Source organism: Simochromis diagramma, unplaced genomic scaffold (genome assembly GCF_900408965.1).
Source record: "Simochromis diagramma unplaced genomic scaffold, fSimDia1.1 OVJJ01000251.1, whole genome shotgun sequence".
NCBI classification, from domain to species: domain Eukaryota; kingdom Metazoa; phylum Chordata; class Actinopteri; order Cichliformes; family Cichlidae; genus Simochromis; species Simochromis diagramma.
The window spans coordinates 177,748-191,321 of record NW_024387463.1 but is presented as its reverse complement, the minus strand read 5'-3'; the positions used below and the strand labels follow the sequence as shown (position 1 = coordinate 191,321).

Here is a 13,574-nt window from a genome sequence, read left to right as displayed (position 1 = left end):
GAACCTGGCACCCTGAGACAGACGTGGTGATGGGTGGTACTTGTAGTTTAATCCGGTTCGGTCGCTGCAACTGTCACTGGCTGTGTGAACAATAGCCGCACGTCACATGGTTAAGGGTTAGTGGGACTTTTACACCCGAGTCTTTTTTTTCTTCGGTAAAAGTCTCCATTATGGACTACATGAATAACTTGTTTCTACTTCACGGTTTAGATTTAAGTGCAGACAGCTGAATACACAAATACACACAAACCATGGCTCAAACTTCCTGTTTCTAACTTAATTCTTAGTGTGTGGGTATCAGATGAAATCACAGTGCCACTGTAGTTTGCCATTTTCATTAAGAAAAATAGGTTTGGTGCAGCAGGCCCACCTCCTTTCACCAGTAAAGCCCTTTCACGGAGCTTTATTGGTGGCCTAAGAAGTTCGCTTATTATGAACATCTCGCCTTTTACACATTATTGACTTTACAGTGAAATCAGAACTTATGTGAAGGAGTAGGAGGTGGAAAAAAGCTTAAAGAGTGCACCCAGCGTGGACTAACCCACCCATCGTGATTATTTATTTGTTCGTTTTTAAGTTTATTTATTTCGTGTGTGTGTGTGTGTGTGTGTGTGTGTGTGTGGGAGAGAGAGATTTGGTGTATTGTTTTAATCTCGTTGCTCTCTTGTGTATGGTATTTTAAATATATCGTATCTGTGTATCATAGCTTGTTTGCACAAACTGACAGCGTTATGAAGTGTTCACATTTTCTTTGGGGCCTGACTTCCTAACAGGCATTATTCAGGCCAAAACGGGCATTTTTCGGGCCACCAAAAGTCCCGTAACGGTGAAGGACCCGGATATATAAGCCCTGGGCGCGCTCGTGCTCAGCCTTTGGGTCCTGGCTGTGGAAGGAGGAGGATCAGATGTTCAAGGCTTTAGCATTTACACAGATTAACGCTCTGAATTGATAATGGAGGGTTTATTCGGAGAGCTCTGTGGTCAGAGTCATGCTGCAGAGCGCGAGGGACGAGCGGCACGCGATCCGCGGGTCAGGTGCTCAGCACGTGGCCAGGAGCCTGGCCTCGTTGCGGTCCTGTTCGTTTCTGTGCAGAAAAAGTGGGGTTAGGGTAGTGAATCTGCAGAGTCTACCTCCGGAGAAGCTGTTAGGGGAAGAGTGTGAGTATTACATCAAAGGTTCTGTTTTCAGTGTCGATTTTCATTTAAATTATTAGTAGGAATGAGTAATCTTCTATTATTAATCTGATACTTTACCGTAGTTTTAGGCTATGCTGGAGTAAAGCCTTATAATCGGGCAGTATTAAAATGCTAAATTGTCCAGCTAACAGCTCATGTCCGCATCGACACAACGTGGTGCACAGCAGGTGAAATACGCGTTTTTTCCATCTAAATTTTAATCAGTGCAAATATGTAGCAGTTAACTGGGGTAAGGTAATACCATTTTACAAGGCAAGAAAATTACAGCAGTACATAGTAATTCTGCTGGTGAGATGCGGTTACCTGCCCTAGCACAGTGAAGCTGGTATATTTAAAAATGTATTAAAGCCCTGGAAATAAATATCATTGGGCTGTAAGGCCTCGCTGTGAAGTAGATCTTTCTGAAGATGGACTATGGCTCTAGAACGTTTACCATATAAAAACTAAACTGACTGGAAATTGCATCCTCTGCTTTCCAGAAAGCTGCAAAGAGCAGATGCAGAACAGTGTGGAGTCTGCAGCTGCGAGCTGATGGTGAGTGTTAGAAAGATCTTCTAATGTGATGGAGAAAGTAGTATGCTGATATGATGATTCATAAGACTAGAGTCTCTGAATACACAATGAAGCTCTTTCACAGTGCACTGAACAGCATTTTACTTCTTAAAATGTGAATACTACAATCAGAGCTAGTTCTAAAACTCTCCTTTGTACTCTGCAGGCACCTCAGCATGGATTTATCTGCTGGACATAGCTCTTCTGGGTAAGCCTGGACTCTAAACATTGTTCTGTGCCTTAATGTGGGATGATGATTGCATAGACTAGAGTCTCTGAGAAGCATGAAGTTGTTTTCACAGTGCACTGACCACAAAACCCACAGCAGCCCATTTACTGCACATTACAGACATTAAATCATGGCTGGGCTTTCTTCAGGTCTGCCCAACAAAGAACACTTAAAGCTTGTGTTTCATTGCTTTGAGTAAAGGTAGTCATACCGTCTCCAAACTTGAGCACATGTAAAACATAAAAACACATTTACCATTTTAATACTTCAGATGTTTGAAACAAGTGTCTTAGTCATCTGATAGTTCCTCACAGGGAGAAGTTGTACAGTCATGTAACAAGTCTGAAGTGTTTGCAGTAAATGGGTAAAGCATCCATACACATGATTTCCCTGAATGTGTTCACTGGTATAAGTCAGGTGCTAATGGTGCTTTCTTTTGTCTTGTAGCTCGTCTGCACACAGCTGCTCTCTCCATGTCTGTAAGTAAGAAACGTGTTCATTTTGGGTCACCTCTGTGACCATACTTCATCATGAACAGATTATACTAAGATATCGCAGCTAAGCCTGTGTATTCAAATGATCCAAGCTTGTTGAAATGGAGCTGCTGTTTTCTGAGTCTGGTCGATGATGATTCAGTTATTCGGTTCTACTGATGTTAACTGAAGTCTACTCGCAGCGCACTGAGACACTCAGACTGGAGCGCTTCCTGAATATATGGATGAGAAAGAGCTTGTGATTTCATCACTGTTATCTTGTCAGGCATGACTGTAGCAGCCCCAGATGGATGACCTTCATGAAGAGAAAGCAGGTTGGTGGATTATTCAAATGATCATTGCTGCAGTATGAGATGCAGTGTGTGTGCTGTAAGTTGGAGATGTACTACACTCTGTGACAATGAGTTCCCCCACCCCCTTACATGTCTCAACTCATTTTTGTCCTTTGACAGGTGTAACTGCAGAGGTGGCACTCCCAACACTGAAGAGCCTCGTCTGTCATCTGATGGAAGCATCAAGCTGGAGCAGTGCACGTCTTCCATTGCTTTAAGCAACGTGTCTTCATCTGTGTGAATGTTGAATGTGGTTTTTTGTTTTGTTTTTAAACCACTGTATTTAAGGACAATAAAGGTTGACCACACACGACCAATGGCTATTTTCTTCAGTGGGATGATCACAGTAAACTCAGAGCAGTGTGCTTTGGAAGCTAATCTCAGTGGGTGACAGTTTTGCCATAAGTTCTTCTCATGCACTGATCAGATGGTTGTAACTGTATAATCCCCAAGCAGCTTTTGGGTTTACTGTCTCTTACACATCAGTGCAACATTTTACTTATATAAATGTGTGAAATCTTACTGATGGGTGACTGAATGCTGTATTAAAGTGCTGCACATGGCTGAACTGGAATTAAATGTTAGTGATGTGGCAAAATTATCCAACATCATTAAACGATCTCATGCAAAGGAATAAAAAGCTGAGCTGAAAGCGGCTTGGTCACGTATTTCTACGCTGAACTGATATAAAATCGGGTGTGTCCAGAACCTGAGAAATTGTGTAGTTTGATATGTTTTACAAACATCTGCCTCCGTGAAATTGACTGACGTGCAAAGCTAATTTACACGTTGGCAACATCGCTGAAGAGGACGAGTCTCACGTGAGGCTGACCCGCTGACGGTAACCATGGTTTTATTTTGAAGGCTGAAAGCGACCCGGTAGTTCGTCGTCTTTGTTCTCGTAATGAGCGGGGAAACTGTTCAGGCGACCTTTTTGTGCTTGCTAGGAGTGCTCTTAGTGGTACCTGCCTTCCCTTAGCTTTAAGTGGACACGGACCTTTCTCTCCACAGAGGACATTTGAGCCACGACGTGCTGAAGCAGAGCAACTAGTCTGTTTATCGAGTTACCTCATGCTAACGAGTAGCGCTAGCTGGGTTCTGACAAAGCAGCTAACAGCGGCGAAGGTGAGCTTTTAGCTACTGACTTTTATCACTGACAGGTTTATTCACACCGAAAAATCATATGTGAGGTAAACTTTAAACAGCTCGCTCAGTGGTGAGTAACCTGTAGGGCAGCTGACCGCTGTGTTAGCAAAGCTGCACGATGTTGACGTGGAGCTGGATACCGGACTGCACGCGTAAACCAACCTTTCTACTTGTTTGAGGAGTTAACAAATGCGTTTCGAGAGACTGAAAAAAAGTTTTTGTTTTTTTGTTGGGAAGGGCTGGCCAAAGAATAAGCTAACTGTTGGCTAACGCTGAGCTGAAGCTTTCGTCAACTTTCCCAGTTCCTCTGTGCTAAGGTGTCGCTGAAATACTGAAAGAACCCTCGAAGGTTGTCAGCTGAAACCAAACATGTAGACTGTTCTTCTGGACTTTAAATGGTGGAGTCTCGTTAAGAGCAGAGCCCTGTAAGTAATGTAGGGTGGGGGCGAGTGTAACCTTTTGTCTGCTGAACTGCTCGAACACACCCACAGGTGTGGCGATGACCCGAGGACGTCACGTTGCCCAGGCCTGAGGCCTCCTGAACAAGTATTTCAACTTCATAACTGCACCGACAGCGAGTGCATGCTTTTCTCTGAAGCTCGGGAAGCCAACGGGACGTGAGAACTGACGATTTTAACCGAGCTCTAACAAGCTCCGCGAGCAGACATGACAGCTGTGGTGGGCAAAGCGTGGGGGTGGGTCCGCTCATGGGGCAGCAGCGGTGCCAGGTCAAAGGACACTAACGTTTTGACAGCTGAGCGCCAAAAGCTGCGTGGCAGTGGTGGTTGGGGCATCAAGGCTTGGATCTGGGGCTCATGGGGACGTCAGCACGAACTAAGCAGTCCAGTAGAGGAGTACTGGGAGGCACAGGAGAAGCTTCAGCCCATTAAAATTGAAGATCTGGCGGCAGGGAAGCCAGAGGCTGAAACTGTACTGGTGCCTAGGTGGTGGGATAGATATCTTCCAACTTCTTATCTGTGGCCAAGGAAAACTGAGCTAAGTGGACTACGACACAGGAAACGTGACGGTGGGACTGGAGATCCACGGGAACGTGATACTGATGGAGACTTTTCTGATTATGGAACCCCTCCTCCGTCCCCCACCCCTTCTCCCTCTCAGCTGACTTCTCCTTTTCGACTGTTTGCACACAGCTGGAACGTGGAGATTGTACCAGAGCACTACGAGATCTGCTTTAACTTCCTACGCCACTTGTTTGACCTGTTTGTTGTTGGCTTCCTGTGGACTGTGTCACCTCCTGCCAAGCTTATCCTGGAGGTGCTGGGTGTCCAGGGAGCACTGAGACTGTGGTTTCATGGTATGGCTATGTTTTTTGTCGCCACAGTTGGAATGGCAGGATTACTCTGGTTGATCCAGGAGTATCTCCTGCAGTTTGCCCTGATCTATGGCATCATTCAGGCGTTGGTGATCTCTGTCAGTGTTCGACAGAGTGTGATGCTAGGTGTTGAGGAAGAGAATGACCAGACAGGAAAGGACACTGATGACACGAGAGACACTAAGGAACACAAAGACAAGCCTGTGTCTGTCACAGACAAGGTAAAGACAAATTAAAGGTGAGTCCATTTATTCTTGTTATATTTGTCAAAGTTATCAGATTTAGTTTTATTCTGTAACATTGTGTTGTTTTTTTGTCCAGGCTTCAGAATAATACAGCTGTTTACTGAAGGGGTTTTAGTGTAGGGGCTAGCAGTTGTTACACAGTTAAACACTATGAGTCTGTGTAAGTTGATCAACTACTGTAAGAAGAAGAGAAAAATGCTCAGTGCTGTCATTGGGCATCCAACACAAACACAGCAGGGACATCCTGGATCTATTTTAACCCTGTTACCAAGTGAAACACAAAAAAACATTCTCTGAGTGGTGTGAAACCAGCTCGAAGCTCAGACCTGCTGTGGGAGGAACCACTTATTTCCCTGTCAAGATTGAGTTATTGTGTGTTGTGAGTAAGACCCACTATCAGCTGTCTGCTAGGCTTCACACAGCTTTAACAAACTTCACTGAGCGTGAACTCTGCAGCTAAGTTAACACAGCCAGAGCTGTGGTTATTTGTTTGGAGTTTACCTTCTGCAAACACCTGGAGGATCAAACTACATTCACTCTGTCAGCTCGAGCAAAATAGAAAAAGGGCGCCAACTTGTTTACTTTCACTGTTAGTTGAAATAACTAAAATATGTTTGAGGCATTCTGTGACCAGTGGTAAGAAAAGCTGCTGTTGGCTGTGCAACAAAGCCTCGACACATTCAGTACAAGTTTCTCTCCCAAATGTGACGGAGTATTAGGGCCCCGTTAAGAGTAAAAATATATGTATTATTCAAAATGTGGAGATTAAAGTCGTTGTTGTCACAGGCACCAAAATAGCATTTCAAGATTAATCTCAAGCTTCTGACTTTATTCTCAATGTGGCCCTAATGTTCCCTCATAGTTAAGTCTAACTGTGAAGCACCGATTAGCTGAGATAGTTAGTGCTGGAAAACTAACTTTAACAAACATTAGATGATGTCAGCTGCGCATTTTGTGTCACACTTATTACAAGCTTAAAAAAAAAAGTTCAAATCCAGCATTGAGGCTCTTTATGTTTTTTTTAGGGGCCGATCGTAGCTCAAGAGTTGGGAGTTCACCTTGTAATTGGAAGGTTGACGGTTCGAGCCCCGGCTCCGACAGTCTCGGTCGTTGTGTCCTTGGGCACCCGTTGCCTGTACCCGTGGTCAGAGGGCCCGGTGGCGCCAGTGTCCGGCAGCCTCGCCTCTGTCAGTGCGCCCCAGGGTGGCTGTGGCTACAATGTAGCTGCCATCACCAGTGTGTGAATGGGTGGATGACTGGATGTAGTGTAAAGCGCTTTGGGGTCCTTAGGGACTAGTAAAGCGCTATACAAATGCAGGCCATTTACCATTTTATGCTGCACTGAGGGGTTTCTGTCTTCTACTCTGAGATCAACATTGGGCCTGAATTGGGCTACTGCACATGCTCACATCCAAGCATTTCAATCCAAGTCAGGAAAGCTGACAGAGTTTACAACGTGTGAAGATAATGAATAACTCGAGACTACGTGAAAAAATGATGGAACTGAAGTTTGGTTTATTTAATAATTTTACATTGGTTATGTCCTCATGTTGGGAGCTGCCTTTAGGATGATTGTTGATTAAATGATTGAATTGGGATTAGTGGATGTTCTACTTCCTGAGTGTATCTGCCAGTCTGTGCTGTGTGTGACCAGCCAAAACAAACCACCGAGCTGCAGCAGTAATCAGGAGGAGACGTACAACAAGCTGAAGAGGCTTTTCTAAAATAAGCCCATGCTACCTCCACAGTCTAGCCCTGAAAACATACATGGGCAAATGCTTTAGACTCAGTGGAGCAGTTATTACTGAGAGTTCATTCAGTGAGGAAGAGGTTGCATAACAGCGACTACGGATTGCATCCAAAGGAAAAAAAAACAACTTTAATAAACTTTTCAGTTTATTAAAAAAATGAATATTAGTTAAAGAACATGAGATGAAATCGAATAAATACTGGGAGTGCATTCTTTGATCAGAACAGACCAAGATGAACTTACTGATGTTAACAATGAATGTGTCGTCTCCACAGTCGAAGTACTCAGGGGGAGATGACAGATATAAATTACACCAGTGGATGTACCAAAATAATCTGACAAAAACTCTCCCAGGAATACTCCAGCGTGATGATCCAAAGCACACTGACAAAATCATAGCGTTTCTAAAGGAGGAGAAAGTGGCCTCAAATTCATTACTACACATTTGGATCATTTTAAAGAGTTAAAGTAACACAAAGCCCTGCGTTAAAGAGCACGCAGACATTTTTGTTGCATAGATTGATTCATGTAGAAAAGGTTTACATTCCACATAAAAACAAATACCCGTCTGCATAGAGCTGTTTTTCTGTCTCTTGTATGGCATTCAGTAAGTAATTGACTTGTTCATGGACACTGAATTACCCTCAAAAGGCAGGTGTGCAAGCTCCTGCTGAAAGTGACTCTGAAGGCCTGCGTTAGCAGCTGGGCCCGAGAATCCTCACTGATTTTATAACTGATTCCATTTGATTACATTTTGACACAGTCGGAAATATTAAAATTCTGCTCATCAGTACATATCTACATTTTTATATCTATGTATAAAAACAAAGACTTGATCAGAGGTGTGAGCATCACAGCAGATGCCTTTCTGTCAAAGTAACTGAGGATAAAACACAGTCGGGTGAACGATCCACGCTGCGTGTTTCTTTGTGTGGAGTCCGTTTATCTGCTCTCATTTACTGTTTTAGCTGTTTGCTGGTTGTTTAAATACTTTAATGAGCTTTAAGCTGAGATTCTGTCGTTTGTAATTAAACATATAAACATTTATATTTAAAAATTGATTCAGGATTTAATGAATCAATATCACTTTATTCAAGCTGAAATCGTTAAACCCAGCCCTACTTGCAGCCTATTGGTGATTTAACTACATGTTTTTATGTGAACCAAAAGTGTGTTACTCTGTATTTAATGTGCCTTATGTATTGTATCTTTATTTCAGACATATACAGAAAAAAAGCAATATATACACAAGTACACATACTTGCATTTACAAAAATGAATATATATGTAAATACACACACGTATGTGCTCAGATAAAACAAAATAAATAAAATAAAACAGTCTAAATGACATGAAATGACAATTATTAAGTCTGAAATGGAAGAAGTATAACATACCTATTAATCCCTACCCCATGCTCAACCTTCTATTGAATCCCACGATTCACCTAATTCCCATCATCACTTACCCCACACAATAAACAAGGAGAACATGTATAAACATAGCTACAGTGATAGATACAATTTAGCATAGTTATATATACAATGGGTGATCAACTTGATCAGTTTCATATTCTTCCAAATGTTATGTTGTTTTGTGTGAGACATACGTTTAAACATTTGCTATTGAGACCATGTATCCCCCCCAAGTAGGAAGGCCTCCAAAGGGAGGAATAAACTCCAACAAAGGAAGAACATCATCAGCTTGTGTTTACTGTGACATGGCAAAGTACATGCGCCTGTTTCACAAAGCAGGTTTAGCAAACTTTCATGTTTGACGAGATATGGATCTTTGACATGTTTGGCTCATGCCCGGTCTTGAATAAAGCAAAGTAAAATAAAAACATGCACTATAAGAAGCATTTTAAATCTTACTTTGGGGAAAAGACATCTAACTTTTTAAGTGTCTTTATCAGATTTGACTGTACTTCTCAACATGGAGTTTTTATGTCCCACTGACAGAAGTAAAAGTACCAGCATTCTTCTCATTCATGTAATGGGAACTTCAAATTAAATTCCCAAATAACTACGGGAGGCAAACATTATGCAACAGTGATAAGCAGTGGTAGCATTGACAAGGCCTTTGGTTTAACTTTCACCTCTGAGATGGAAACATGTTCAGTTGTAGAAGAGCTGAACAGGACACTGGTGAGACTGTCACTAGCAGTTCCACCAGATGTGCCTCTGCTGGTGAAAACGGCATCGGGTCTTTTGTTTTTCATGGAAGCCACGTCAGGCTGCACAGAGCACATGAGGAGAGTATGAGGTTAGACACTGGAACAACAAAGAGAAGCTCTTAACTTTTCAAAATAAAAGACCCCTACAGACTAAAGACTATGCTTCCTAAACACTGCTGGCTTGATTTTTGTTTTGGGGGATCTGACTGACAGCATAACAGTGTCTCCAGTGTCCACAGAGCCAGTGTTGGAAAGAAATGTTGCACGCTATGAAGAAATCTTAGTTGTCACTGTCCTGCATTTGTAGGCTGAAAACACTTGTTGTGTATCAGACTGATTGTTTTAGATTTCATTATTTCTAAAGACGTGAACTGAGAGCTCGGAAAAGGAAGTTGTTTTAACCAAACTGACAGCAGGGTGGTTTCAGAGGCAGTTTCCTTTCAGAGGCAGTTTCCTTAGGTTGGCTCTGTTTTTGGGACAAATCTCACATGTTTTCTTCACAGTTAACAGGATTTTATTAAACCTGTGCTCTTGAACAGAGTTTAGTTTTTGGTAGTTTTAAAACAGAGGCAACAACCACCGTGTTACAGTTAACTCTAATTGTTGAGCTATACCAGGCAGCATGCACACACGTGCAGTGATCGCTGTAGTCTCCTGATCGTCTGTTTATTTGGTGTGTGTCTTCCACAGGTGGAGAGAATTTGCTGGCACCACCAGTACTCCAGCTGTATCACACCTCCTCCAGCCCTCTGACGTCACAGCGGTGGGACTGACAGACTGTGGACTGCAGCGTGTGTTCTGCAGCGTAACTTAAGAATTGTATTGCACATTAATTTCATATTCAGAGAAATGATACTTGTGGCACTTTATGTCCAGCACTACAGATCTGCATCTGTGTTCAGTTGATCTCACTGTTGTCACCAGAATGCTCTCACTGATAACTGTTGTAATCTACACCAGAAGAGCTCATGAATGTTCAGAGAATGCTTAAGTGAAAGGGGAAATCGCCAGCAGGTACCTGTTTCTGTTTTCTTCTTGTTTGTGGGACTACTCTTCCCATGAGACAGTCACTTGATTTGAGACCAGCCGATTGCCTCCAGTGCGTTGTGTTGGTGAGTAGAACAGCAAATCTTAGAGAGGACAGATGCAGCATTTATGAAGAGAGCCTCACTGAGACACTTTAGGTGAAGCAGAAATATCTTTGGGTCTCTTAAACACAGCGAGGAGCAGGAATAAACTCTGAACAGAAGTCTTACTGAACAGCACCACCGACAGTTTGCTCCTGCATCCACTGGCCAGTTTTAGTGTGCCTCCTAATGTTTAGCTCTTCTGACCGTGTTCATTGTGTGGGGGGCAAATTTAAATCTGCCGTATGGCCCCGCTCAGTTTGAACTCAATTGAAGCTTGGCCATGTACATTTGCTTGACTTTAACCTTTGTTCCAACACAGCTGATTTAAATGACCTCAACATGTCTTGAAGTTCTTCAGAGGCTGGTAATGAACCAATCATCTGACTCAGGTGTGCTCACCCAGGGTGAGATCTAAAACCTGCAGGACACCAGCTCTCAAGGCCTGGAGGTCCCCACCCCTGGTTTAGACTCTGTGATGGTACTGACCTGTGACTTTGAGTTTGTATCCAGGACACAGTACCGGCTCACTCAGTGGAACAGGGAGCTAATGTGAATGTTTGTGTCGCCTGCAGGAGATCCGAGCTAGTAGCAAACACCACTGGTGAGCTATAGCTACTCAAGACACGCACACTACAGCATAGACCACAGGTGTTGAACTCCAGGCCTCGAGGGCCGGTGTCCTGCAGGTTTCAGATGTCTCCTTGATCCAACACAGCTGATTCAAATGGCTAAATGACCTCCTCAACATGTCTTGAAGTTCTCCAGATGCCTGCTAATGAAGTAATCATTTGATTCAGGTGTGTTGACCCAGGGTGAGATCTAAAACCTGCAGGACCCCGGCCCTCAAGGCCTGGAGTTCGACACCCCTGGCATACCCCTGTATTAAAGCCAAGAGTAGTCTGCAGTTTAAATTTCTTTTTTTAGACAAAGAGCAAAAGACTAATGAAATCTAATTCAGATCTTTCCTTTCAAGTCATAAAGGAAGTAGCTTCAGCATGGAGATGGTTGCTATTCATTTATAAGAGATCAGATGTTCGGTGAATCAAACAGCAGGTCTACCTGAGCTGTGGAAGCTTCTGCAACCTTGGCATGCATTTGCAGCCGATGCTACATTCAAACTATGAACTGGTTGAAGGAGCAGTACACTCATTGTTGCTTTCTGTGAGGGATATGTGAGATTCTGGGAACCGGCACAATACCAGCAGCTGACTTTAAAGTATTTTGTGTGTACACTTAGATTCTGCCTTTTGTTGTTTTCTGTGCCATGATATATACTCACAACGTAGGGCGCACTTTCCCTCCACAGAAATGTCACGGAGGGCTTTTCCATTTACCACTACTCTCGTATATATTACTGTGTTTAAGTATGTGCCGCTGAACCGTTTATTCCAATAACACTTATGGACTTCAGCTCCATCAGCCTGTGCGATGATGAAGCCTTTGGGCAAAATTAACTGAAGTATTTGTGTCTTATTTGTGCATGACGTATAACAAAACTACAGAATTCTTATTGATGAAAATATAGCGTAAAATCAAACCCTTACTGACACTGCACTTCACAGCACAACAGGGTTCAGAGTCTGCTGATAGTTTAAGGTAGGAGATGTAAATCTGCTGCTTTTCCTCATCTTACTGTAACATAGGACAGTCCTCAGAGGATGCAGCTTTAAAGGGCATCATTGGATCCTTTGGCCATGCTATATTTGTCCATCACAATTCAAATAATGATATGGTATTTTTTCCTTAATCTTACAATCTTAATCTTGCTTTTTTCCAGTTTTTGGCCACATAATGAAATATTTAAGTGTTTGAAAATGTTTGATTTTATATTATTCTTCAAGTAAACAGGTTACACCAAATCTTTACAAGTCTATGTGTATACTTCTTTGTTATTGTATTAATCACTTGCCTGATGCTGATCCCTTGTGTCAACCTTGAAGAAACAAAGCAGGGAAGGATTTCTAGCTGCCATCCTTCTCAGCTGAAATCTTGAAACTCTGGTGGTTGGTTATGTGGATTGTGCTGGAACGACCGTTTGTAGCCAGAGTGCAGGACCACACTGAAGTCTTTGCATGTAATAGCCAGCTAAACCTGATTGTTTTAAATGATTGATGCATTTGTTTCCATTCATGCTGGGAAATGTACTTGCACAGAGCTGATGACCTTTTTTAACTGCCAGAATTAATTAAGTGGTCAGTGCGTTCTTCAAATCAGATGTGTAACACTGATGCTACTCTGACAAGTGACCTAAAAGCATCCTAGGCTGCGTGAACCTCTGTAGCCTGTAGTTAGTTTCTACAGATGACTGATACCTGCCACATCACGCTGTAAAGTCACCAGGAGCCATCATATGAAATTAAATCTGCATTAAAAAAGACTCTTGGGTAGATTCAAACAATAAATTCTAAGGTATTTTTTTACTGTGGGATGTTGATGATGTAATAGTCTGTAGGCCAAAGTTAGCTGTGTTTAGTAGATCATGAAGAATGAAAAGCATCAGTTTTAAATCTCGGCTTGATTGTGACTCTAGTCTGACAAACTACTTTAAGGCAGGGCTCACATGAAGGAGCAATCTTTATTTGTCCTATTTCCTGCGAAACACGTCTTACTCTTTATCTGGTTAGTATTACACACACGTGAGTTTGGTGTTTTTTACACACTTTTACGAGTCCCATTTCTGTCTCTAGGCTCTAGACCTAGGAAAGGTACTCCCCTGTACTGTGATTGGTCAAAATACATAAATACTGCAGAGAGAGGGCCATTCAGAAACCTTTCATTAACATTTCAAATGTTAGTGCACACCTCTCACCCTTCAAATGGAACAAATCATGGAGTCGTGAACAAAGACTTTACAGTGAAAGTTTGGCTTTTCCACCGACCACTAGGTGTCACTGGTGTCACTTGAGCGTTCACAATCATTGGGCCTTTAAAGGCTAAAAAACAAAGCAGCCAGGAAGCAGCTGCTTGCTTCTACTGGAAAGAAATAATGA

At 42.6% G+C, this 13,574-nt stretch overlaps 1 protein-coding gene and 1 non-coding gene across 4 annotated transcripts; both read left to right on the top strand.

The window, feature by feature from the left end:
* The first annotated feature begins 2 nt into the window (after positions 1 to 2).
* cunh6orf47 (chromosome unknown C6orf47 homolog) lies at positions 3 to 11,052 on the top strand. 3 transcript variants are annotated; one of them, XM_040014513.1, is made up of 7 exons: positions 3 to 116; positions 1,677 to 1,731; positions 1,916 to 1,957; positions 2,426 to 2,457; positions 2,738 to 2,786; positions 2,925 to 5,521; positions 10,145 to 11,052. In XM_040014513.1, the coding sequence occupies exon 6, from the start codon at positions 4,617 to 4,619 to the stop codon at positions 5,517 to 5,519; it is 903 nt and encodes a 300-aa protein (XP_039870447.1). In that variant the 5' UTR covers positions 3 to 116; positions 1,677 to 1,731; positions 1,916 to 1,957; positions 2,426 to 2,457; positions 2,738 to 2,786; positions 2,925 to 4,616; the 3' UTR covers positions 5,520 to 5,521; positions 10,145 to 11,052. The 3 variants fall into 3 exon arrangements, with proteins under 3 accessions (XP_039870447.1, XP_039870448.1, XP_039870446.1); XM_040014514.1 differs by lacking the exon at positions 3 to 116 and adding an exon at positions 682 to 1,158 and having other exon boundaries at positions 2,655 to 2,786; XM_040014512.1 differs by lacking the exon at positions 3 to 116 and adding an exon at positions 781 to 1,158.
* LOC120723198 lies at positions 1,996 to 2,062 on the top strand. Its single transcript, XR_005693680.1, has one exon. It is a non-coding gene; the product is annotated as a small nucleolar RNA SNORD52 (small nucleolar RNA).
* Positions 11,053 to 13,574: the final 2,522 nt, after the last annotated feature.